Here is a 24,548-nt window from a genome sequence, read left to right on the forward strand (position 1 = left end):
TGGGGCTCACTGGGCCGCAGGACCCACTCCAGAAGGACAGCTTAGCTTCTGTGGCAGACTGCCACTAAGCCTGGAGCCCTCGTGACCCTGAAGTATCACAGATAAAGCTCATGTAAGCCTGCAGGCTGGGTCTTGGATTGGGCCCCCAAAGACCCCCAGATACACACACAGACACACTCAATGATACACACAAAGGGTCACACATAGACACAGAGATATATACAGATATTCACAGAGACATATATGAGAGACATAGATACACATACACACATACACTAATGCATACAGACACAGGCGCACAATCATATCCTTAAATGCACACAGATGCACTCACTGATACAGACACACAGAGACACACAAAAACACTCATAGACATGCAGGCCCTAGTCAAGGTAGGTTGGTCCTATCTTCTACATATTGGTTCCCATTTCTCTCCACAGATTAAATCTAACCTTGCCTTGGAGGGGTGGACTTTTCTTCTTTTCCTTAATGGTTATCTCTTCAAAAGGATGCCCAATTTCTTAGAGAAAGGGGAAGAAATGGGACTGCCAAGAGAATGAGCAGTATGACCCTTCAATCAGAGCTAGAGGGGTCCCTGCCAGGTGCTCATACTTCAGAGAGCCCCTCTGGTTTTTCTCCTTTCACTCTTCCTCACAGGGTTAGAAATACCCACAGCCAAGGGGACATGCCCACTCAGATCCCTGGCCCTCCTTCTAGACCACACTTCAGGTACCTGGGACCCTGGAATTCTCCCTGGAAAGTCCCCAGATCCTGCTTCCCAGAGGGAGAGTGGACCTTACTGCCAGTGTGCATACCCTGGCCTAAGGAGTAGTCAAGGGTGGCTGTGTAGAGGCATAGACAGCTGACTGTCCATTTACATGCATGTGAGGGCCCTCTACAGTATGACATGAAGCCAGAGGTAGAAAGAGAAGGGTGTCATGCTGTAAACTCTAGGTTGGTGACCAGCTCACTCCACATCACCACATTTCAGCATAGAACACAGATGTCCAAGCCTGACCTTCCAAACAATTTTGAAGATCTATTTTTCAAAGCAGGAGAATTAATAGTTTGTTAGTTTGATTTCCAACCTTTAAGCATCTAGAATACTTAGGTATGTGGCAGGTGGGCCTCCATTGGTACTCTTGTCCCTGCCCTGCAAATACTAAGAGCAGACTTGAAAGAGAGACTTGGAAGGGTAGAGCCCATGTTTTCTATGGAGGAGAACTAGACATGGGTCTGTGAGCCAAGGTAACGTGTGCCATGAGCCCTGGCACAGTGAGGCTGTCCTGCTGGAGCTGCTGTGAATTATGCCCCTTCCTTTTCAGGTCACTTTCAGGAAAGAGCACCTTGAGGCCTGCCTCCTTTCCCTGGGTTGTGATGTGATGGCAAGAGAACGCAGCAACTTCGAGAGCTACTCCATGTATTATGAGCATGTGTTGGAGCATGCTAGGCAGAAGCTCTGCCAGAAAGAACAAGTACGTTCCCAGAGAGACAGGAAGTGTGATGGGGAAGGTGTGGATAGGAAAGCCTGGGAGTTACTCCAAAGAGAATAGAACAGAGGGTAGGGGAGGTGTTCTTATGCAAGAACTGAGAATGATTGGTACTCTCCAATGTCTCTTCTCACTGGCTCATTTTCTTGGGCTCTGGTATTATCAGCTGCAAGAGTGATGGCTCAGAAACACTGGGTTGTGTGCTTTGGAGGCATCTAGTGGAGAATATAAAAAGTTAGCGACAAAGGAGCAGGTCGCCACCCCACCCCCACACCCCCTTCCCTCCCCCAGGGAAGATGATAACTGACCTTCCCACCTAAGCAACCCCAAAGTACCTTGTGCTGTCCATGGTCTAGCCTAGAAGCCAGGATCCTTGAATAAACTCTGTCTTCAGGATGCACTTCATGGGTCTCATTAATGAGACTTCCTTAAAATGAGATCCCACTGGTGGGATCCAAGGGTCACTTCTCCTGTCCTAATTGCACACCGTTTTAAAATGGATTGCTTCAGAGGTTTGGTGTAATTTTACTTTTCACCTAAGAAAAGTGCAAAAGCCTGAAAAAAAAAATCAAATGAAGCATTCAAATATCAAACGAGTCTTGGCCTCACCCCCAGTTTGGCTTATCCACATAGCCAAGTCTTCTGCATTAGTGTGGACACCTGGAAGTTCATGCTGCCTTTAGATCTCATGTTGGGCATCCTAAAGTCTGATGGGACCACAAGCACAGTCCTGACTCCAGGTGGAGCTTGAGGAGCTCAAAATGAAGCTCCATTAACACAAATAGGAGGTGCCTGGAGCATGGTGTCCTGAACTGAGCCATGGTTGGAAGAACAAATGGTTGAGTTTGGTTGTACATTCTTTTCTCCTCTTCAGGAATTAGATCTTATACGAAGAGGTTCGGGTCCTCCTGAAGACAACGCTGGTCAGGTAGGTTAGTTATTACCAAAAAGTTTCTCTTCTCCACCTCACAGATCCACAATCTCAGCAGTAGGAAGACAGGAAACTTCCTAGCATTATTTTCTTGTGCCCTGTAGAAGTCCCATCAATGAAGATCCACTGCAGAAACACCTAAGGAGTGTGTTTTCACTTTTTAAGCAATAAGGGCTTTCTTTTTCTTAGCTTTTTGGTGGTTTTTGTTTTTTTATTGCTTTGACTTATATTTTTCTTGCTAGTTTTTGGGTTGGGGCAGAGGACTTTTCCCCCAAACAAGAGGTATTGAGGCTGAGGTGTCAAGAAAGGCCAATTTGCAAATGGAGACCAAGAGAGCAGAAGTATTTTATCCGATTAAAAAGTGCTTAAATGTGTCTCTTCTGGGAACACTTACATATATGCCCTCATATAATAGGCAACCATTTATTGAATACCTATTATATGTCTGGCACTGTTCTGAGACCCATAAACCAACCTTCAATTCTGCTACCCATATTTGTACAACAGGATGTTCACCTCTTTCATCAGCTTCAAGGTAGAAGAGCAAATTTGATGCTGATATGCAAAGAACTATTTTGTAGTGACAGTTGGAATTTTTGAGTTATTTTCCATTAAACAATATTTGTGCTGTTAGGTTGCAGAGCTCAGTCATAATATGATCATGGAAATCACTGCTCTGAGAGCTCGACTCACAGATTTGGAAGAAGAAAATCTGAATCTCAAAGAGAAGATTAGAAAAGAAGTCCAAGAAGAATATGAAGCATTAGTTCAGGCTCTGTTTGTGACATGTTTAGACATAAAAGTAAGTGACCTGTGTCGGACGTCTGGGCAGTCCTGTGGGAGCCAAGTGTTAATGACCTCCACAGCCACTGAACACAGAGTGGTCACAATGACAGAATGGGCTTTGTGGTAACCAGAGCCTGTTGGGCCCAAGAATTCTCTGGCTCTGAGTGTTCACTGCAGAGAGGGGGTCAGCAGTGGGTTCTCATTATTTTACCACGATAGACACTAAATTTTAGGTAATTTAGTTATTTGCTGTTTTCCTCACTCTGCTGCCAAGGGCCATTGTTGCCATCTGATTGCTGTGAAGGACAGGTGGGGGGTGTCTTCTCCAAAACCCCCAATGGTTAATATCACTGTTTTGTCTACTGAGAGTGACTATCCAAGCAGGAGAGTGCAGTGCCCTAAGCCAGGACAGATCCTGGTGTAGGTAGTAACTGGCACCTCCTGAAAGCTCACTGGACAGATTCAGAATTTGAATTAGCTGTCAGTGATTTTTTTCTGGCCTTCAAATGCCTACCAGTCTTTCTCTCACGTCCAATGTCGGGCAGCTACTGACCTGTAAGTGAAGGTCCATCCAGAAAAGGAGCAATGGGGTGCCTGTGTGCCCACGGCACTGTGGAAGCCTGTCACTTTCTTATGATGTCTGAAGAGCTATAAGATGGAGGCCCCATGCCTAAAATGGGCCATCACAGAGCCTGGTCCAGCTGCCCCAAAATTGTGAATTTCACTACAAACCCGCCCCCTCTCTTGCTATCGGATGTTTCCCAGAGCCAGCCCCCAGTGGGTCCTTACTTAGATGTCTCTCCTGGAGGATTCTGGGTCCCTGAAGTTGTTACATTGACAGGAGCTTCCACCAGAGCTCTGCCTTGGCCTGGTCATTCCAGAGAGGACCCGAGATTCCTCCTCACTTTGAAGGGTCCATAAAACACAAGTGCTTACAAATATTAAAGAATCGAAACCAAAACACATTGGGCCTGGTATTGCAGGAGAACAGACAGTGAAGTCTGGAATTGCTAAGTCATCTTCCAGGTATGAAATTATTGAAAAATTTCTTAATTTTTTTTTTAACTTATGCCAGATTCCTAGACAGAAAGTGGAGTCTCTACTTCTCCCAGGCTAACCTAGTTCTGCAGGCCACCTGAAGCAGAGACTCTCTGTTCTACCCCAGACTCCTAAGTAGGTGGGGAAGCTTTCTCTGTGTGGCCAGGAGCCAGACTTCCTGCCATGGCTGCCCAGCTGGGCACTATCTTCCTGCTTTCCTCTCCCGGGAAGTGGTTCAGAGATGAGAGGACACCCAACTCTACCCTTCACCAGAGGATGCTGGGTCTGTAGTTGTACTTAGCAATGATCAAGCTGTTCCACCAAAAGCTGTTATCCACAAGCCATTCAGAACAGACTATTTCATAATGAGACTTCTGCCAAAACCGAAATGGGAAAGTAGCCAGCCTGATTCCTTCCTCTACTGTATTTTTAATGTAGTTCCTCATTAGTGGCTCATCTATATAGTGTTTTATCTGGTGAGATTCTGCTGAGTCAACCTGATTGCAAAAACCCCTAGGTTCAAATTCTCAAGTAACCCTTTGGGGGAGGAGGAGTGACTCAGTTTTCCACCTGTGACCTTCCACTCTTCTATCCATTCAACTTAATTTGGCATCTGGTAACTTAGGCTCTAAGACGTGTAGGGTCCATCTGATGAAGCCCTGTGGACTGAAGACAATAGTAAAGGGGGCTGATAGGGAGACTTCCAGATAATACCTGATAGAATAATTGGGTGGATGATTTTTTTTCATGTGAAATTATTTCTGAAAGTTAGCTTTTAGAAGGCAAAATGACTCTTCCTCTACTGTCCTTCCTGAACTTGAGTCTGCAATTTGCAGGAAAAACTGGATGAGCATCAGATGAATTTGATCCAGAAAGTATGTGAGCTCATTGGCGAAGTAAGAACAGAAGGAATTGACAATATGAAGGCCCTAAAGAAAAAATGGGGCTCTGCCAGACCTGATGAAGGAATGAAAGAAAACCCAGCCAAAGTACGTGATTTCATTTAGCGATAAGATATCAGCATTTCATCTCAGCATCTGACCCTACCGCTCACTCTGTATGCATTCCAGTCTGGTTTCCCTGAGAAAGCATTGCATCAGACATTTTAAAAGGGCACCAGGGCTCACAGCACACTTGTGTTATCTTCTGGAAGGCACGTTTCTTTTTTTCTTTTTAAAGTTTTTATTTATTTTGTGTGTGTGTGTGAGAGAGAGACAGAGACAGAGAGAGACAGAGAGACAGAGACAGAGAGACAGAGAAAAAAAATATGTGAGTGGGGGAGGGGCAGAGAGAGAGGGAGAGAGAATCCCAGGCAGGCTCTTCACTGCCAGCACAGAGCCTGACACGGGGCTCAAACTCACAGACTGTGAGATCATGACCTGAGCCAAAACCAAGAGTCAGATGCTTGGGGCGCCTGGGTGTCTCAGTCGGTTAAGCACCCGACTCTTCGACTCTTGATTTCCACATTTCCAGTCAGATCATGATCTCACAGTTTGTGATATCAAGCCTCTCCACCCCGCCCCAGGGCTCTGCACTGACAGTGTGGAGCCCGTGTAGGATTCTGTCTCTCCTCTCTCTGCCCCTCCCCCACTTCCACTCTCACTCTCTTTCAAAATAAATAAATAAACATCAGAAAAAAAAAAAAAAAAGAAAGAAAGGCTGAGCCACCCAGGTGCCCCAAGGCCTGTCTCTGATGTTAGAATCTGTGCCCTTCCCATGGGGGCAGACTTTTCTGAAAGTAAGCCTTTCTCAGCAGGAGCAGCTGCGCGCCTTGGAGCAAGACAACTGCCGCCTGTCTGCCCTGCTGTGCAAAGTGAGGAGCCTGGGCCACTGGAGGTTGGCTGTGCAGAGGGCTCGCTTCCAGGGCCAGCTGAACAGGGCAGAGAAGGTGAGTGTTAGGAGAGGGAGGCCCGCCCACCCCGCACAGCAGGGAGTGACTGACGAGGTGGGGGGCTGGCTGACCTGGGGGGCTGGTCTTGCCCTGGTGTTGGCAAGACCAACCATCTTAACGGATCTGACAGTCGACAGTCGGGGAGTTTTCCAGGGAAGTGACTGAATATCAGAGCCCCCAGAGAAATAGGAAAGAGCCAGAAGCCAATGGCAAAGAAGCAAATGGGAGAACAGAGAGTCTAGCACGAGACAAGGGGAAAAATGGAGGGAGGACATCATCAAGGTTTTGAGGCAGCTTCATCCAAACACCGTAAATCTTTGAGTTTTCAGACATGATTATCTGAGGAAAATGGAGTAACAAAATAAGTGGAAAATCGGCTTCAAGGCAAATTGGAACCAAAGCACATAGAAATAGTGGTTTGGAAACTTTCACTTAGTGTTTCTGAAAGTCCCTATTTGCTCTGCCACACTGTTCTTCAGTGAGGACACAGAGAAGGTGACTAGAGCTTCTTTCTACCAGAAGTGGTTTTTTTTTTTTTAATGTTTATTTTTAAGAGAGAGAGAGAGAGAACAAGAACATGAGTCAGGGAGGGGCAGAGAGAGAGGGAGACAGAGGATCTGAAGTGGGCTCGGACAATGACAACAGTGAGCCTGACCTGAGGCTCGAACTCACAAACCATGAGATCATGCCTGAGCCAACTGAGCCATCCAAGTACCCCTCTACCGGAAGTTTTTAAAAATGATGGATAATGAAGTGGTTTAGAGACTCTTCTGAAATGAAAACTATGGAAAGGAAACTTATTTCCTATCTTACTGTGTTTGGGGGTGTTCACAGGAAGCCATGCAAAGTAAAAAAGAGTGTTTGAGCATCAAGCTGATGGCAGAACGAGAAGCGGTTTTATTTCATCAGCAGTTAGGGGTGCTACGGCAGGCCCTGGCCGGGGCTCAGGCCACCAACACCAGAATGCGCAAGCAGCAGGATAACCAGGTATCCGAACACCAGAACCCCTCTTCCTCCCTCCCTTTGAGCTTGCTCTGCAAAGCTGACTGTGGCCCTGGAAGCAGCACCCTGCCTCCTGCAGCAGTCACCAGGACTCCACAGCTGAGGCCAAGCAGGAGGCACTGCCAGAGAAAGATGGCCCAGACCTCAGCTTCGCTTCTACTTCCTTTCTAGCCCTAGACACCAAGGAGGGTGGCCAAAAGTTGGCTAAGATGGTGAAATACTACCCTTACACAAAAGATCGTTCTTCGGTGTGTATGTGTATGTGTTTCTCAGAGGATCTTTTTGCCTAGAGGGCATCTTGGGATGTAGGTCTCTGCCTTTAGCCCAGTCCTTTCATCTCCAAGCACGCTTTCCATTGATAGTGACCTTCTGCACGTGGAGTGTGGCCTAGCCATCAGCATTATTCCCCAAACAGAGTCTTGCATTTTTTCCTGATGACCCACCCATACTAAGTCATAATTTCAGAACTCACGGCTGCTCAATAAGGGGTGGGCACCAAAATGAAGGTGTTTCCAAGTTTAAGCTCTAATAACTGGGCTAACTCTCCAAGCATGAATGAAGCAGAAAGACCCTAGGTTTAGTTTTCTTATTTTTATTTCTTTTAACAGTTTTGTATCTTTTTTTAAGTTTATTTGTTTATTGAGAGAGAAAGAGGAGAGAGAGAGAGGGAGAGAGAGAGAGAGAGAGAGAGAGAGAGAGAGAGAGAGAGAGAATCCCAAGCAGGCTCCCTGCTGTCAGCACAGAGCCTGATGCAGGGCTCAAATCCACGAACTGTGAGATCACGACCTGAGCTGAAACCAAGAGTCAGATGCTTAACTGGCTGAGCCCCCTGGGTGCCCCAGAAAGACCCTAGGTTTAGAGAGAGAAGAGTTGAGTTTAAATAAGAGTCTGGGAAAGCTGGGCATATTTAAAACATGACATATAATTTGTTCCTTTTGGACCTGACATCCTCTGTTATTGTGCACCAGGTGAAGAATGGAGTATAATTATGTAAACTGTAACATCACCATACAAATATTATTAGTATTAGTATTATAATTGGGGATTGGACATCTGGTACTTATGGTGCTACTGATTAGAAAAATTTCAAAACAGAACCAAATTATCACTACGCTTTTCCTTCATTAACCATCTGGAACCTGGCTTCCCCAAAGCTATTTTGGAAGTCAAAACAGAGGCAAGATTAGAACCTCCCTTCTCCACTCCCTGCTTTGTATTACATCACTCCTTTCTCCCCAGGCAAACCCTTCCCTGCTATGTCATGATAAATGCTCAATGAAAAGGCAAATGTAGTTTGTGGTGGATATAACTATGTGGTTAATAAGTTAAGTAACATACATACTATCATCAAGTTTGGGCATTAAAAGACCCAATTTTTTGACCTGTACAGTGGCATTACCACTTGCCTGGCTTTTGCTCTTTGTTTCCTTTGTTCTCCCCCTGACTGTTGCCTCAGGGCTTACAGTCCAGGCCGAGCTGGCCTAGGTCCTGGTAGTCTTGCTGCCTGCTAGCCCAAACAGAAAGGCCAGCCTCTATTGCCCTGAGCCCGGGAATATTCCACAGAGTTGCGCCCCTACGCCCTACTGGAGGGGTTGGCTATTGTGCTGGGCAACTTCTTCCCCACCTTTTGGTGAGAAGAAAGACTCTGCCTTCTTCGTTTCCTTTGGCCTTTTCCTGCCACAGGCTCGATTGCTGAGAGAGCTGCAACACAGAGTGACCGAGGAAGCTCGCCACAGGGAGCAGCTGGATCTAATGAAGGCCTCCGGCATGGAGAAGCTCTTGGAAGATGTGCGGCAAAAGGACCAGCACCTGCAGCTCCTTACTGAAGAGGCAGAGAGGGCTTCGAAACTGGGCCAGCTTCAGCAGAAAAGAACTCAGACAGAACTCCGACAGGTAACTCCCGGGGGAGGTAGCAGCCACTCGAAAGCCAATCAGGGTGCACCAGCCAGAGCTGGCATTCTTCTGGCATTCTCCCTGCCTCTGGTGTCCTCCACCTTTGTCATTTCTAGGCCCACAGGAAAACGGAAATATTTCTGCCCATGTTGGGTGATGCTCAGGTTGCCTATGGTGAGAGAGGACGGTTTGACTGCCTCAAGGCCCAGAATCTTGGCACCTTTAGAACCCATGTGGGAAACATGTTTCCATCTGGCTACAATTTCTGAGCTAGGGAATCCTTTAGAAAATTCCAACGGTAATCTGGAAAAGCAGCAAGCATTATGGAAGCTATTATAAGAGGATTTTAGTCAAGGTGTCTCTGGAAATTTAGAGACAAAAAGGAAAGGCAAAAGTGATTTCCAGACACAATATATTTTTGTTAAATATACCCCTACAGCAAGAAAAGAAAAAAACAAAAAAACAAAAAAAGAGGAGGAAACAATAGACGTAGATGTGGATTAATGCAGGTTCCAACACAGGAGAGCACAGAATGTAATCCAATACAGAAGGCAAAAGAAATAGCACCTTCCAGAGCAGGCACTTCTCATGTATTCACTGAAGGAATAAATCACTTCATTCACCAGAGATATTAGGAAAGAGAAGTTGGAAAGTTAAATTAAATGATTGGTCGGGGTGCCTGGGTGGCTCAGTTGGTTAAGCATCTGACTTCGTCTCAGGTCATGATCTCACAGCTCGTGAGTTCAAGTCCCATGTCGGGCTCTGTCCTGACAACTCAGAGCCTGAAGCCTGCTTCAGATTCTGTGTCTCCCTCTCTCTCTGCCCCTCTCCCACTCTCTCTCTCTCTCTCTCAAAAATAAATAAAAACATTTAAAAAATTAAAAAAAATTAAATCATTGGCCAAGTGTTTCAAGGAGGAGATCAATGGGGAGAAGTCTGCAAAAACAAAGGACAAAATTTTAAAAAGGCTAAAAATTGAATTGAGGCAATGCTAGAGAAAATATTTTTGGAGAAATGGAGAGAAAATGAGTAGCTTTAGAATAAAAGAAAAATTAGAATTTCACATTTATTTCATGAAAAATAAACGAAAATATGACTTGAATCCTTAGAAACATTTGGTGTCACATATTTATCTTTCAAATTAGGCTTTTCTAGAAACCAGCACAAAAATAAGGAGTTCATCTCTCTAGTTAATAGCTAATTTTTGTCTAACGGCAGAGATTCTAAAAGCAGTCAAAAACATTTTGAGGCTTCTCTCAACAAATACATGTCTTTAGTGTATATATGTAAAAACGATCACTGGCTGTTTCTAAACCGCCCTCCACCTCTGCTGGCAGCTCCTGTCCCCTGGGCTTATGGTCTCACTTCTCACCAACTAGCAATCCACCTTCAGCCAGCAAGAGCCCCTATGACCTACGGTGACTTCTTTAGTCCATCTCCAACCTCCAATTCCGAGGGCAGATTTTGACTCTCTGACCTTGGAGAGCATGAATGTCCTTGCCTACCTCCCGTTCCTGGGGACGCTCTAGAGTCAGACTTCCTGATTCACACCCCAGGGCCTTCCACCGCGTAACTTTAGGCTAGATCTGTGGTCTCTATGTGCTGTAGTCTTCTCGTTGGTACAGCGGAGAACGATATACTCATTTCACGAGATTTTTAGGAGGATTAAGGTAATTCAGATGAAGCACTAAGATCAGAAACTAATACACAGCTCTTGATAAATATTGACTATATGTCTTTTGGCTGGGAATATGAAGGTGAACACTTTTGGAAACAGACTGACCTGGATTGGTTGTGGGATCTCGGGCACATCTGTGATGTGGGGTGGGGTCCTTTTTAAGGTCCTAACACAACACAAGGTCCTTACTAAGCATGTTTCCTTCCTTTGTTAATATTTTTCCAATTGGTTTAGCCCCAGCCTGGCTCAGAGGTCTTGATAATGTTTTTCTTGATATGGTTTGATATAGTTTGATAAGTCTTGATATGGTTCCTGTCCATGGGGATCGAGGAGCCTACACCAATCCCTGCAGTGCATAGAGGCACCTTGGGCCTAATTTGTATTAGGAAGTTTTCCTAACTCTGGGGATCTGATCTTCTACTGACAGTTACAGTACACTTGAGAGCATCTGCACGCACAAGAAACTGCCCCTTTAACTTTTGTAGGATGAGCTGTAGGTTATAGCGTCAAAACCTCACAGGCCTTCTGGTTGGGTCTATGCAGACAAGAGTGTGTTGAATTTTTGAGATTAGCCTGTGGATTAGCTTGCTGGGGCTACTGTAACAAATTGCCACAAACCAGATGGCTTAATACAACAGAGATTTATTCTCTCACAGTTCAGGAGTCCAGAAGCCTGAAATCAAGATGTTGGCTCTTTCTGGGGGCTCTGAGGAAGAGTCTGTTCTATGCCTCTCTTCTGGCTTGTGGTGGCTGCCTGCAGTCCTTGACATTCCTTGGCTGGTGGCTACAGCACTCCAATGTCTGCCTTCCTCATCCGATGGCCTTCTCCCTGTGTGTCCCTCTGTGTGTCTGTACCCTTTCCTCGTATAAAAGCATCAGTCATTGTACGTAAGGCCCACTCTTAATCCAGTATGACTTCATCATAACTTAATTACATCTGCAAAGACTACTTCTAAGTCAGGTCACATTTTGACGTTCCAGGTGGACATGAATGGGGGAGCGCTATTAGATCCACCCTACTATTCTGACTTTTTTACAATTATTACCTTTTTATACTTTATAATTTTATGATATCATTAGGATCATATTGCTTTTTTATACTTTTGAATAATTTTTATAATTCAATTACTTTTTATAATCTATATCCATTTATATTTATATAAATAAAGATAAATTTCAAAAGAAAAGACACCTCCTGTCTATACAGATGAGGAGCACCTTGGATCCGGCCACGTGGGTCAGCTGTGCTAGCAGAGAGCCACCCAGATAAACACAAAGATCACCTCTCTGGGGCACCTGGATGGCTCAGTCGGTAGAGCGTTCAGCTCTTGATCTGTGTTCAGGTCATGATCTCACTGTTAGCGGGACTGAACATGCTGACAGAGTGGAGACTACTTGGGATTCTCTTTCTCCCTCTCTCTGCCCCTCCCCGACTCATGCTCTCATTCTCTCTCTTTCTCTCTCTCTCTCTCTCTCTCTCTCTCTCTCTCTCTCTCAAAGTAAATAAAAAACATTAAAAACAAAAGCTCGCCTCTGAGTATGGGCCTTATATAAGGCCAGGGAGATGGTGCTCAGGGCATCCCTGCAGATGATGAGCTGCACTGAGCTGAGCACAGAGATCTGGAAGAAAGATCAAGTCTTTCCTTTGCTTGAAACTGTCCAGAGGGGCGCCTGGGTGGCTCAGTCGGTTAAGCGTCCGACTTCGGCTCAGGTCACGATCTCACGGTCCGTGGGTTCGAGCCCCGCGTCGGGCTCTGGGCTGATGATGGCCCAGAGCCTGGAGCCTGCTTCCGATTCTGTGTCTCCCTCTCTCTCTGACCCTCCCCCGTTCATTCTCTGTCTCTGTCTCAAAAATAAATAAATGTTAAAAAAAAAAATTAAAAAAAAAAAAAAAAAAGAAACTGTCCAGAGACTTCCTCCTGTCCTTGGAGTGGTTTTGTGGCTTGGCCTACAAGGTCCTCTGTGAACTGAGGGCCCTTCTCCATCTCTTCTCTTCCCCTCCCCTCTGGTGAAATAAACATAAAGGATATAAATTTTGTGAGTAAACTCCTGGCTATTATAAGGTAATAAGGGGGTCCAGGGACTGCCTCTGCTCATCTTTGGTTTAAGTTCTCGGCCTTCTTGGAGCTCTTGATTTTCAGAAGGCTGAGTTCAGCCTGGCCAGGACTGTGTGAAGATTTATGTTCCTGGGGTGGCCTGGACCCACACTCTCCTAGTAACCCCAGGAACTAAAGTGTGCACCAAAAAAGCATCTCTGCTTCCTAAGCACTTTTCCCCTCAGCTGAGAAGCCGGCTTGTCCAGGAACGCAGTGTGAAGCTGGATGCTTTCCAGCGCATAGAAGAGCTACAAAGTCAGCTTAATGACGCTGAGCGATTGTCTGTCCAGATGAGCTCACCAGGCGGTAAGCATGTCCCCTATTCTAGCTAGAACAAACCCCCAGGGTCTGGGGTCTGAATTGAAGGAGGGTCTCATGGGCCAGCCATGACAACCCAGTGGTTATTGCATAGGTGCTCCATGATGTCTGTTGAATGAATGAATGAATGAATGATACATGAATGAATAAAACTTAATTCTGATTTGCAGTCATAACTTTCTACTTTAGTAGAAAGGTGACTCCAGTCACCTTGGAGTACTGACATCCAATCCTAAAAGATTTCAGTCATAAAAACTGGTCTCAGGAAGGTGTAATGTACCACTTAAAGAACACTGGGTACTTTACTATATTTTGAAGCATCTTAATGTCTTGGGACATCAATGACCACGTTTCTCAAGTGTTATTTATAAATATATTATGATTCTTGGGTGCTGGGGGCTTGAGGAGTGCTATGGAAATGGCAATCAAGATAGCCCTCTGGGCAATGTAGCATAGAGCAGAGGCCAAACCCAGGGTGTCTCTAAACTGGCTTCCTTCCCTATAAGTTGAGGATGAAATTAATTCCAAGTTCTTTTCTAGATCTGACTATCAAAAATATCATCAAATACCAATAACCAGGACTGAATAACTGCATATGTCGGTTACTATACTTTGACACTTTCATACTTGTGTGTCCTTTATGTTTGCTTTTGGCTCTTTACCAGTTGAATATATAAGATCTTTCACAAACAGAAAGATCAGTGTCAAAGATCAAGCAAACAAAGATGGAGTTACTTTGGGTTTGCTGAGAGCAGGGCTGGGCTCGCTGGTAAAGCCCAGGGCTCTCCCCTCTGCCTCTGTGCCTATTGCCTGGGTCCTGACCACAGGGGGAGGTTTCCCACCCCAGCTGTGCGGTCCAAAGAGGAAGGGCATCAAAAGTACTCAAGGGCCCTATTTTGGCCACTGACACTGAGCAGTTCTGCACCTTGAACTCTCCTCTCCACACTCCATGGGATTTTCCTGTCTATCCCTTGCCCCTCTGTCTCCAGCCCAGCTAAGCACCCTTTTTTTTTTTTTTAAGTAAGCCCTACACCCAACGTGGGAGTTGAACTCAGGACCCTGAGATCAAGAGTCTCCTGCTCTGCTAGCTAAGCCATCCAGGTGCCCCAGCCAAGCATCTTTTTAACCTCTTTTTGGGTTAATGTGTCCTTTCAAACTGCCCTCCATGTCCTCCAACACCTGCACATTTATGAAGGAGAAGCAGAGTGAGGCATGAGACAGGTGCAAGGTGGGGCAGAACCCTAATTCCCAAGACTGGGGATGTGGCAGGAGTGAAAGAGAAGTCTCTTTCCCAGGAAGCAGAGCTAGAAGTTTCTCCTAAGCCCCAACCCCCACCTGTCCCCCACTGCAGTGACTCATTGGAGGGGAAGGACTGGGTTGCACCTGTCTATTTAATGCCCAGCACTCCAAGGGGACAGCTATACTATTAATGTGACAAGGTAGAAGTCAGTCATTCCCACTCCTTTCTCAGCTGTTGTCCAGATGAAAGCATGAAGTGACCGAGGTCTCTCCTTTCTGTCGCGGTGGTAGCAGCAGCCACCCTGCTCCCTGCATCAGAAGCATCAGAAGCAAAGGCAGACTTAAGGAGCAAGCTCTCCTTACTTGGCATTAGCATGGTGTCCCCTTAGGATCTTGCACCTCTTGAGGAACTGTAATATGCTCTAGTGCAGTTAGTCTTAAAATGCTTAAGGAAAAAAAAAAATGAAATCACTTGGCTGACAAAACTGTGAAATGTTCAGAGGTAGACCAGCTTCAGTTTGCTTGATCCAGGTCTGACATACTTCCCCGGGGCCTGACCCCTCTGTCTGCCCCTCTGGGCTCCAAGAATGCTGGGAGCAGAAAGGAAGTGGAAGTAACCCCTTGGGAAGCGAGATGACTGCCACTGCTGTCCCTTCCATCCTCTGTTCCAGCTCACATGGCAGGAGTGAGTGTAGAGATGGGACAATTAAAAAGGATCAGCCTTTTTAAGGCTGGGCTGACTCAGGTCATATGCCCGAATTTGAACAAATCACGGAAGCCGGAGACTAAGATGCTTGGTGGGTTTAAGCCCTGCTCACATGTCCCTCCCCTGGAGCTGAAGATGGGTCAGCTCACTCTCTCCTCTTCCCAGAAACTATTTTATATCTTCCTGGCCTCTTCAGATCCTCAGACGCTGTCCTCCTCCCCAGCCAACACTTTACCTCCAGTTTCACAGAGCCGTTAAAAGCCATCATGTGGCAGAAATGGCTGGGTGGCTCAGTCGATTAAGCATCTGACTCTTGCTTTCCACTCAGGTTATGATCTCAGGGTTTGTGGGTTCGAGCCCCACATGGGGCTCTGCGCTGACAGCGTGGAGATTGCTTGGGATTCCCTCTCTCTCTCTCTCTCTCTCTGTCCCTCCCCTGCTCATGCTGTCTCTCAAAATAAATAAATAAACGTTTAAAAAAAATTTTTTTAAAGCCATCACATGGGAAACCCCTCTATTTTTTGACCCCAACCCACCTACATTAGGTACTCAGCTGCTTCTTGGTCCCTTCTGGTAAAATGGAAAATGTGCCCCGTTTCTTCCCTGGGCCAGTCCCAATGCTTGAGATTCCATTTGCTCTTAGCTTTTCAGGGACTCTGAACTATTATTTATCTGCTTTCTCTATATATACTCATATTTCCTACCCAACTACCCTTCTAATCTTGTAAACAACCATTATTATTGAGTAACACATGCCAAGATCACAAAATCCACCCTAAACTAAAATTAAACATCTACCCAGTTGGTTGAGGAATCTGGGAGCTATACTTTGTCACCCTGTAAGTCCAGTTAATTACCAAGTCCTATTAACTTGAATATCCCTATGTTTGTCCACTCCTACCCACCATAGTCCAAGTCACCTATCATGTCCTTCTCTTTCACTTGGTCATGTGACCCACAGGCAAATGATTCCATGCAGATTTTGACATCTTCATTCAAAATTGACAAAGTTGGATTAGATGCCCATTTCAAGCTTTTCTAAAATTTTGTGGATTAAATCTAGGCCCATATATTGCAACCAGAGATATAATTTAACATTTTCAACATTATAGGACTTATATCTCGGGCTCAGTACTCCCTGAGTTCTGCTTCCACATCATTCAGATACTCCCAGCAACGCCTTTTAAAGACTAATCTTATGAGCAGTAAAATAACAAGAAGGATTCAAAGGCCAGAAACTGTAAGTAAAGATAAATTTGATTATATATTGGAAACAATGAAAAATGTAAATATGAAATTATGGGGGCGCCTGGGTGGCTCAGTCGGTTAAGCATCCGACTTCAGCTCAGGTCATGATCTCGCGGTCTGTGGGTTCGAGCCCCGCGTCAGGCTCTGTGCTGACAGCTTAGAGCCTGGAGCCTGCTTCAGATTCTGTGTCTCCCTCTCTCTCTGGCCCTCCTCTGTTCATGCTCTGTCTGTCTCTGTCTCAAAAATAAATAAACGTTAAAAAAAAATTAAAAAAAAAAGAAATTATGGTTTTAGGTTAGGTTTTTTCAAACTTACATTAAAAAATTATATATCAGGGCACCTGGGTGGCTCAGTCCGTTAAGCATCCAACTTCGGCTCAGGTCATGATCTCGCGGTTTGTGGATTTGAGCCCTGCTTTGATCTCTGTGCTGACAGCTCAGAGCCTGGGGCTTGATTCGGATTCTGTGTCTCCCTCTGTCTCTGCCCCTCCCCTGCTCATGCTCTGTCGCTCTGTCTCTCTGTCTCTGTCTCTCTAAAAAATAAACATTAAGAAACATTATATACCTGGCTGTTATCTAGATACTTGGGTCTAGATAATAAAATTCTGGATTTCTCCTAAAAAGGCTTTGTCCATGAATTGTTGCCAAATCGATGTGTTTGTGGGAAGAAGGATGGTGCAGGGTTTCCTACTTTGCCATCTTGCCAATGCTACTCCTCAATAATAGAATTCTGATGTCAAAACAATTCAGCTCAAAAGCACTTACTCAATTACATTTATTTACTTTTAAATATGTTTTATTATCAAGTTAGCTAACATACAGTGTATACAGTGTGCTCTTGGCTTCAGAGATAGATTCCCGAGATTCATCATTCACATACAACACCCAGTGCTTATCCCAACAAGTGACTCCTGATTTCAGCTCAGGTTTGAACCCAGGAACTGTGAGATTGAACCTGAGCCAAAATCAAGAGTCAGACACTCAACTGACTGAACCACCCAGGTGCCCCATTTCTCACACGTTTTTAAAACTTTCTGCTGTGCCAGGGAACTCAGATAAGAGATCTGATGCTGTTAGTTAAAAAAAAAAAAGTGTTTATTTAAATAAATGGATGTGGAAGTCAATGTCCACACTTTGCTGTGTTCTGTGTCTGAATTTCTTCTTTTTCTTCAGTCATCTACAATAATTAACTAGCAGTTCTCACAGTTCATGGGTTCAAGCTCCGTATCGGGCTCCATGTTATTGGTGTGGAACCTGAGAGCTTGGGATTCTCTCTCTCCCTTTCTCTCTGCCCCTCCCCCTCTTGCTCTGTCTCTCAAAAATAAATAAACTTAACAACAACAACAACAACAACATGTGAGAAATCTACCCTCCAAAGAAATTCTTGGCACACAGATTAGGTCCAGGTATAGCATGTATATGAAGATTTTTTTTTAACTTTTCAGCTTTTAGTGTATGTAACACAATATTTACACCCTCCTCTACTGCATAAGTATTACACCTTTGCCCAATTGTTTTTCAGAATCCCCTCCAGACATTTCCATGTCAACACATTTAAAATTCTTCCCTCTTAGGAGGCAAACCATAAGAGACTCTTAAATACTGAGAACAAACTGAGGGTTGATGGGGGGTGGAGGAGAGGGGAAAGTGGCTGATGGGCATTGAGGAGGGCACTTTTTGGGATGAGCACTGGGTGTTGTATGGAAACCAATTTGACAATAAATTATATAAAAAATAAATAAAAATAAATAAAAAATAAAATTCTTCCCTCTTGCTTTGAGAAAAATTAAAAGGAAAAGATTTAATCATTCTGTCAGAGAAATATGCCATTCTAAAGTCTCTTTTGAGGGTGTAATTCTGCAGCTGATAGTCTGGCTATTGGACCAAAAATTTGCTTCTAAACATGCAGTTAAAGAGTCATACACAGAAAGAGAAGAAACAGGTCAGGAATATGCATTTGAGATCCTTGACCAAGTAGGGCCACCTTATTAATGCCCATCACTGGCTCAACTTACCAGTCTCTGTGCAGTCATCTTTCACCAAAAGGTAAGATTCTAGTATATGTCTATTTGTTTCTGCAAAAGCCTTTTCCAAAAGGAAGCAATATTCAGTTGATGTGTATGGAACCACAAGGGCTTTTAAGACTCCCTCCATCCCCATTTCACTCCCAAAAGCAAATGTTGCTGTTGTGGGGGAGGTCTGCAATCACAGCTCATGGTTGAGAGGCTGCTTAAGTAGCCAAATGCATCAGAGGAGAGCCACTGTATTTGAAAGATTCAGAAGGGTGATGGTCTAAATAAACCCTAATAAATAAGGGAATGTTTTCTGGGCCCATTGGCATGTGAATAGAAACCCCAAGCAATAAACCTAAGATCCAGGAAAGGCACAAAAGAATTGGAGCCTCTTCAAATCTATCTAAGCTCTGACTTCTTAAGGCCTAAGAGACAAATCAAATAAATGCATATTGAAGAATAATTTATACATGGCTGGAATGTAAGACCACCCATGATTTTCTTGACAAAACAAAACACTGCACTAACACAAATGATAAAATATTAAGGAATTTTTAGATTACTCCACATATGGGGTATCTTTTTCTCCTTAGCTGGAAAAGGCTTCCTTTGATAGACTAATTCTTGACCAGTTCACTTTATGACATGCGTCAAATATAAGAAGGCACACTAAATGGCCTAACCCAGACTGAACCAATGATCTGAGTCTTAGTCGTAACGGTGACTTTTAATGGTATCTCCAATATCTATTTAATCTTTATATTTCAGGTACCTATTAAACACAAAAAAAGGATTGACAACGTCTTTCTACCCAATGTGGTAGAAAATGTTCACCTTTCAGCTTTTCAAGTTCACATGGCTCCATCCATAATCCCAGAAGGACCCAACTGGTAGTCATATATCCTCCAAGTTTTCTTTCTTTTTTTCTTTTTTAATGTTTATTCTTGAGAGACAGTGAGAGAAAGAGCATGAGCAGGGTAGGGACAGAGATAGAGGGAGACACAGAATCCAAAGCAGGCTCCAGGCTCCGAGCTGTCAGCACAGGGCCTGACACAAGGCTCGAACCCACAAACTGCGAGACCATGACCTGGGCCAAAGTCGGATGCTTAAGCAACTGAGCCACCCAGATGCCCCTCCAAGTTTTATTTCTTTGAGCATCTGAATGAATAAACATGATTCGAACCTCCATTAAACCTTTATCTAATTTTTATTATTAGTATCAGAAGATATAGTATGGAATGATTGAGATGATAACATCCTAAAAGTTCCAGGTGAAGTAGGATTTGGCCTTACATCCTAAGACAGAAGAGTTGGTTTGCATTTCTACAACCTAGGGCCTTTGGCCAACAAGCAGCTTCACATTATGGGTTCTAGATTACTGACGAGGTGTGTTAGCCAGGAGAGATGTCATTGCTGCTAAGCAGTATTTATTAACAGTGAAAAACCAGCACAGAGATACATCTAAACAAACTTCAAAGCACTTATTGCTATTTGTTTCACTTAAGAACATCATCCTCTCTTAATAATTATTTTTTATTATTCCTACAAATACTAAAATCCTCTTTAGACTTTTGTAAAGTCCTAATCCAAGTCTTTTTGTTCAGACAAGAAAATGTATCTTGGGTAAAGGAATAAATAGGTAGATGAATGAACAGAGTAGGCCAGAGAAATATTTACATACATAAATTTATACATGATATATGTAGCTTTTCAAATTAAGGAGAAGGTTGAGTCTATTCGAAGTAGATTAAATTATCACCTTACACCATACATAATGAATTCTGAATGGATTCCAGATGTATATGCGCGCACACACACACACACACACACATATATACAAACGTATTTCTGAAATAGAACATGAAAAACAAAAGCCAAAAGGAAGATTGATGACTTTGATATCAAAGCTAAAAATTCAGCATGACAGGTGCCTGGGTGGCTCAGTCGGTTAAGTATCTGACTTCGGCTCAGGTCATGATCTCACGGTTCATGGGCTTGAGCCCCGCATTAGGCTCTGTGCTGACAGCTCGGAGCCTGGAGCCTGCTTCGGATTCTGTGTCTCCCTCTCTCTCTGCCCCTCCCCCGCTCATGCTCTGTCTCTCTCTGTCTCAAAAATAAATAAAAACATTTTAAAAAAATTATTTTTTAATTTTTTTAACCCTTTTAAAATTTATTTTTGGGAGACAGAGAAAGACAGAACATGAGCGGGGGAGGGGCAGAGAGCGAGGGAGACACAGAATCCGAAGCAGGCTCCAGGCTCTGAGCTGTCAGCACAGAGCCCAACACGGGGCTTGAACTCACAGACTGTGAGATCATGACCTGAGCTGAAGTCGGATGCCCAACTGACTGAGCTACCCAGGCGCCCCCCTAAAAAAATGTTTTTAGTTCAGTATGACAAGGTATGGTGCCAGTTATCAACTTATGAGCTCTTAGCTCTAAATTCATCCTTGTCTGCTGTGATGTAATTAATATGGACCATGAAAATATTTCTTCTTCGCCAACTACAAGATATTAAGCTTTGTCAGTAGAGAGTACTGGAGGGACACTGGAGGAGGGTTTCTTTTCCAGATTCTGGGGTGCTTCTCTAGGCAGGCTCCTGCCGCGGGTGTGGCTTCTGCAGCATGAGGTTTCCGTAGTGGATGCGGCTTCGTGGTGGATGCCATTGGCAAGAGGCCCTCTGTGAAGGGCTTTCTCCTCCTGCCCCTCCTTTTGTGAGGGCTGCTTCACAGCCTCAGTGAACTTCTCTGCCATCCAGTGAGCCGTGGTCACACCCTGTCCAAGGAGGTCACACCCTCTCCAATGGATGTCAGCCCTGAAGGGTAATGGCTGCTCACTATATCTGCTCTCCCTATATTCTTCAGAACTCTCTTTATTACTGATCAGCCATTCCTCCCATTACTTCAATCTCTTGTTATAGTTAATAAGTCTTTATATTAAACTTTCTCCAGTTTGATTACTGTGTGCGTCTGTCTTCTAATTGGCCCATGAATAATACAGAACTGATACCAGTAGTGGAGGGTTCCTAGGGGACAGACTCACAAAGGTGGGATTTGGGGATTTGTTTGGTTGCACCCTTGGGCTTGAACATGGTGCTGAGCTCCTTGACAATAGGAAATGGAATGCTAGTAATCCTTTGCATGCAGTGGCATGACAATTAACCAAGCTGTTATCCACGGTAGGTTGTGTTAAAGTACCTACTGAAGTGTGTGCTTTGGGAGCCCAAACTGCTACCACACTGACTCTCAGGGCAGTAATGATGACCATAAATACTGGGGTGTGGGATGGACTTTTTTGGATGCACTTCAGCACTTAAGAAGAAAATGACAAGTACTGGTCCTTTAGGCTTCCACAGTAGCCTTTTAAATCTATTTCGTGTAGTCACAGGGGTAATACTGCTAAAAATGAAACACACATTTTAATTGTGCAGAACGCTGAATTACAATGACAGTTGAATTCACAGTCCTGTCATTTCTCACTGCTGTTGAGATGGGCTCTCTCATTTCAGTGGTCAGGATGCAATCCCAGAATAGCAGCAGGCAATTGCCAAGGACAAGGTGGGTATGTCTATTATAAAAAGGGCAGCAGGGACATCTCAGTAGTCAGATTACAGACCTGGCACAGAGAGATCTTTTGCTGGTCAATGTGTTCCCCCAAATGAGAACATATGGGCAGCCAACTAGAATACTACTCCATCTATATAGGAGGAAAAACTCTGGTAGCCTAAGCCTGGCCTGAGTCAGCACAGTGGAGTGTCACAGTCTCTCACCCAGATTCCATACCTAAGTCAATTCACACAGCAGGGCCCCTTGCCTGCAGGGGAGGCTGGATCCCCCTTGAGAAAGGACCCTATACCACTGCTGCAGGTACATTGTAAATCTTCTTCCAAACATTTTACTAAGGGATCTTCCATCATTTGCTAGAGTTACTGTTCATCAGAAAGGAAGAACATCCAGACCATTTGGTGAAGAATAAACACTACGTCTAAATTAATTCTAATTCCTGGGAACCCAAAACACACTGTGGCTCAGCAAACTGAAGGCTTACAGTGATGTAATAGAAGGAGTCACATGTTCAAATTACAGTGGACTCAGTTGGTCCACGGACCCACCAGGTGGTTTTATGTCTGCAGTTTGTGAATGTATAATTGAAACAGACATAATTAACAACTGAAAGGACTCTTATATTGGTTCTCTAACCCATGAGTTGAAGTCTCATTATAGTAGGAAGGGATAATTGGAAGCCCCTGGAACTTTCCCTGTCGAGAAAGCAAACTAGAAGCAACATTACATCCCTGGGGAAACTGCAGAGATTAATGCCACCATCAAAACTTGAAGGAAGCAAAGGTGGTGATACCTATCACATCACTACTTAACTCACCACTTTGGCCTGTGCAGAAAATAGGTGGATATTGGAAAATGACTAGGGACTATCAAGTTCACACCTTAATCAGATAGTGATCCCAATTGCAGCTGCTATCTCAGATGTAGTATCTTACAGGGGTAAATGAATATCCTCCTGGTATTTGTTATGCAGTTATTGACCTAATTTGCCATGCCTTTCGCTCCATAACAAATTGTAAGGACCATGAGGAGCAGTTTGCTTTTACCTGGTAGAGCAGCAGTATTCTGTCAAAGTCTTGACTTAAGGCTTTGTCAATTCTGTTCCCTGCCATGATATAGTCTGTAGACACATTGATCATCTGATAGTCTACAAAAATCACATTGGTCCACTATGTTGATAACATTATGCTGACTGGGTATGATGAATAGAAGGTAGTAAGTGCTTAGGTGCCTTAGTAAGACCTACAAGAACTAGAAGGTAAAGGGCAGAATTCCACAAAACTTTAGGCCTATTAATCCCAATGAAGCTTCTTGGGGGTGCAATGGTTTGGAGCATGTTAAATATCCCCTTCCAAGAAGAAAGACAGGTTGCTTCATCTCACACTATGTACCATGAAAAACAAAATCATGATGCGCAGTAGGCCTTTTTGGATTTTGAAGGCAACATGTACCATATTTGAGTTTGCTATTTCAACCCACTCATAGAGCAATGTATAAGATTACTAACTTTGAGTGGGGACCAGAGCAAGTGAAGGCTCTGTCATGAGTTTGAGTTACAGTATGAGCTGTGCTGTCATATAGGTCCTAAGATCTATAGGTCCAAAGCCAATGATACTAAAAGTATCCTGGCATGTATGGAGTCTTTATCAAGCCGAATCCCAGGGCAGAACCCTAAGATTTTGAAGCAAATCTATGCCCTCTGCTGAGGATAACTATTCCACTTGTGCCTTGCTTGAGACTTATTACCCAACCATGGGATAGTAGGTGAACATGTGGCCTGAGCTTCACATCATGATTTGATGTTGGAGTATCCACCTTGTCATAAACTTGAGCATGCACACCAGCAATCTATCAATGGAAATAGTATACAATTGACCTACCCTGCTTGAGCAGGTCTGAAATGTAAAGATAGCTTCCGTGAACATGTGGCTCAGACTCTTTCAACACCAACTTCCGTTGCATCCTCTTCCTCAATCAATAGCTCTAGCCTTAGGTGTTTCTAACAACTAGCTAGCCAATAAAAAATTTAAGCCTGGTTTATAGACAGGTCTGTATGACATATTGGTTCCACCCAAAAGAGGATAGCTGCAGCACTATGTTCCACTCGGGGGTGAACCAAAAGGGGGTGAAAGAAAACCCTTCCCTGTGAGAATTGTGAGTAGTACATTTGGTTGTCCACTGTGTCTGATCTGAGACATGGCCCCAAGTACATATCCACACTAATTCCTGGGTAGTTGCTAATGGTCTGGCTGTGTAGTCAGGGACTTGGAAGAAACATTAAAGGTTGGTGACAAGTAAATCCGGAAAGAAGTACATGGATGGATCTTGGAATGGGAACACACTGTGAAGGTATTTGTGTCCCATGTCAGTGCCCAGCAAAGGGCATCTACAGCAGAGAAGGCTCTTAATTGGGTGGATAATATAATGCACTCTATGGGTATCAGTCTAATTCCCCAGCTACCCCAGTGCTTGCTCAATGGACCCATGAACAACGTGGCCATGGTGGCAGAGCTAGAGGCTATGCATGGTCTCAGCCAACAACATGGATTTTCCCTTAAGGCTGTCATGCATTACTGACAACTGCCTAATCTGTGAAGAGCCAAGACCAATACTGAGGTTGCAATATGGTATTACTCCCATGGGTAACAGCCATCCACGTGA

General features: G+C 44.3%; 1 protein-coding gene across 6 annotated transcripts in view; it reads left to right on the top strand.

Annotated features, from left to right (window-relative positions):
- Positions 1-21,280, top strand: part of LOC115514263 — a 143,273-nt gene extending 121,993 nt beyond the window's left edge. For 2 of the 6 annotated variants that reach the window (XM_030316097.1, XM_030316100.1), the window contains exons 31-40: positions 1,326-1,475; positions 2,365-2,418; positions 3,056-3,223; positions 5,082-5,234; positions 5,999-6,133; positions 6,971-7,123; positions 8,822-9,031; positions 12,991-13,111; positions 16,181-16,308; positions 19,096-19,289. In XM_030316097.1, coding sequence (XP_030171957.1) covers positions 1,326-1,475; positions 2,365-2,418; positions 3,056-3,223; positions 5,082-5,234; positions 5,999-6,133; positions 6,971-7,123; positions 8,822-9,031; positions 12,991-13,111; positions 16,181-16,308; positions 19,096-19,221 — 1,398 coding nt within the window. In that variant the 3' untranslated portion in view covers positions 19,222-19,289. Of the gene's footprint in view, positions 1-1,325; positions 1,476-2,364; positions 2,419-3,055; positions 3,224-5,081; positions 5,235-5,998; positions 6,134-6,970; positions 7,124-8,821; positions 9,032-12,990; positions 13,112-16,180; positions 16,309-19,095; positions 19,290-20,895 lie in introns of those variants that run through there. The other 4 variants (XM_030316099.1, XM_030316101.1, XM_030316098.1 and 1 more) reach the window with 3 other exon arrangements.
- Positions 21,281-24,548: the final 3,268 nt, after the last annotated feature.

The sequence above is a fragment of the Lynx canadensis genome, chromosome B2 (genome assembly GCF_007474595.2).
Source record: "Lynx canadensis isolate LIC74 chromosome B2, mLynCan4.pri.v2, whole genome shotgun sequence".
NCBI lineage: Eukaryota > Metazoa > Chordata > Mammalia > Carnivora > Felidae > Lynx > Lynx canadensis.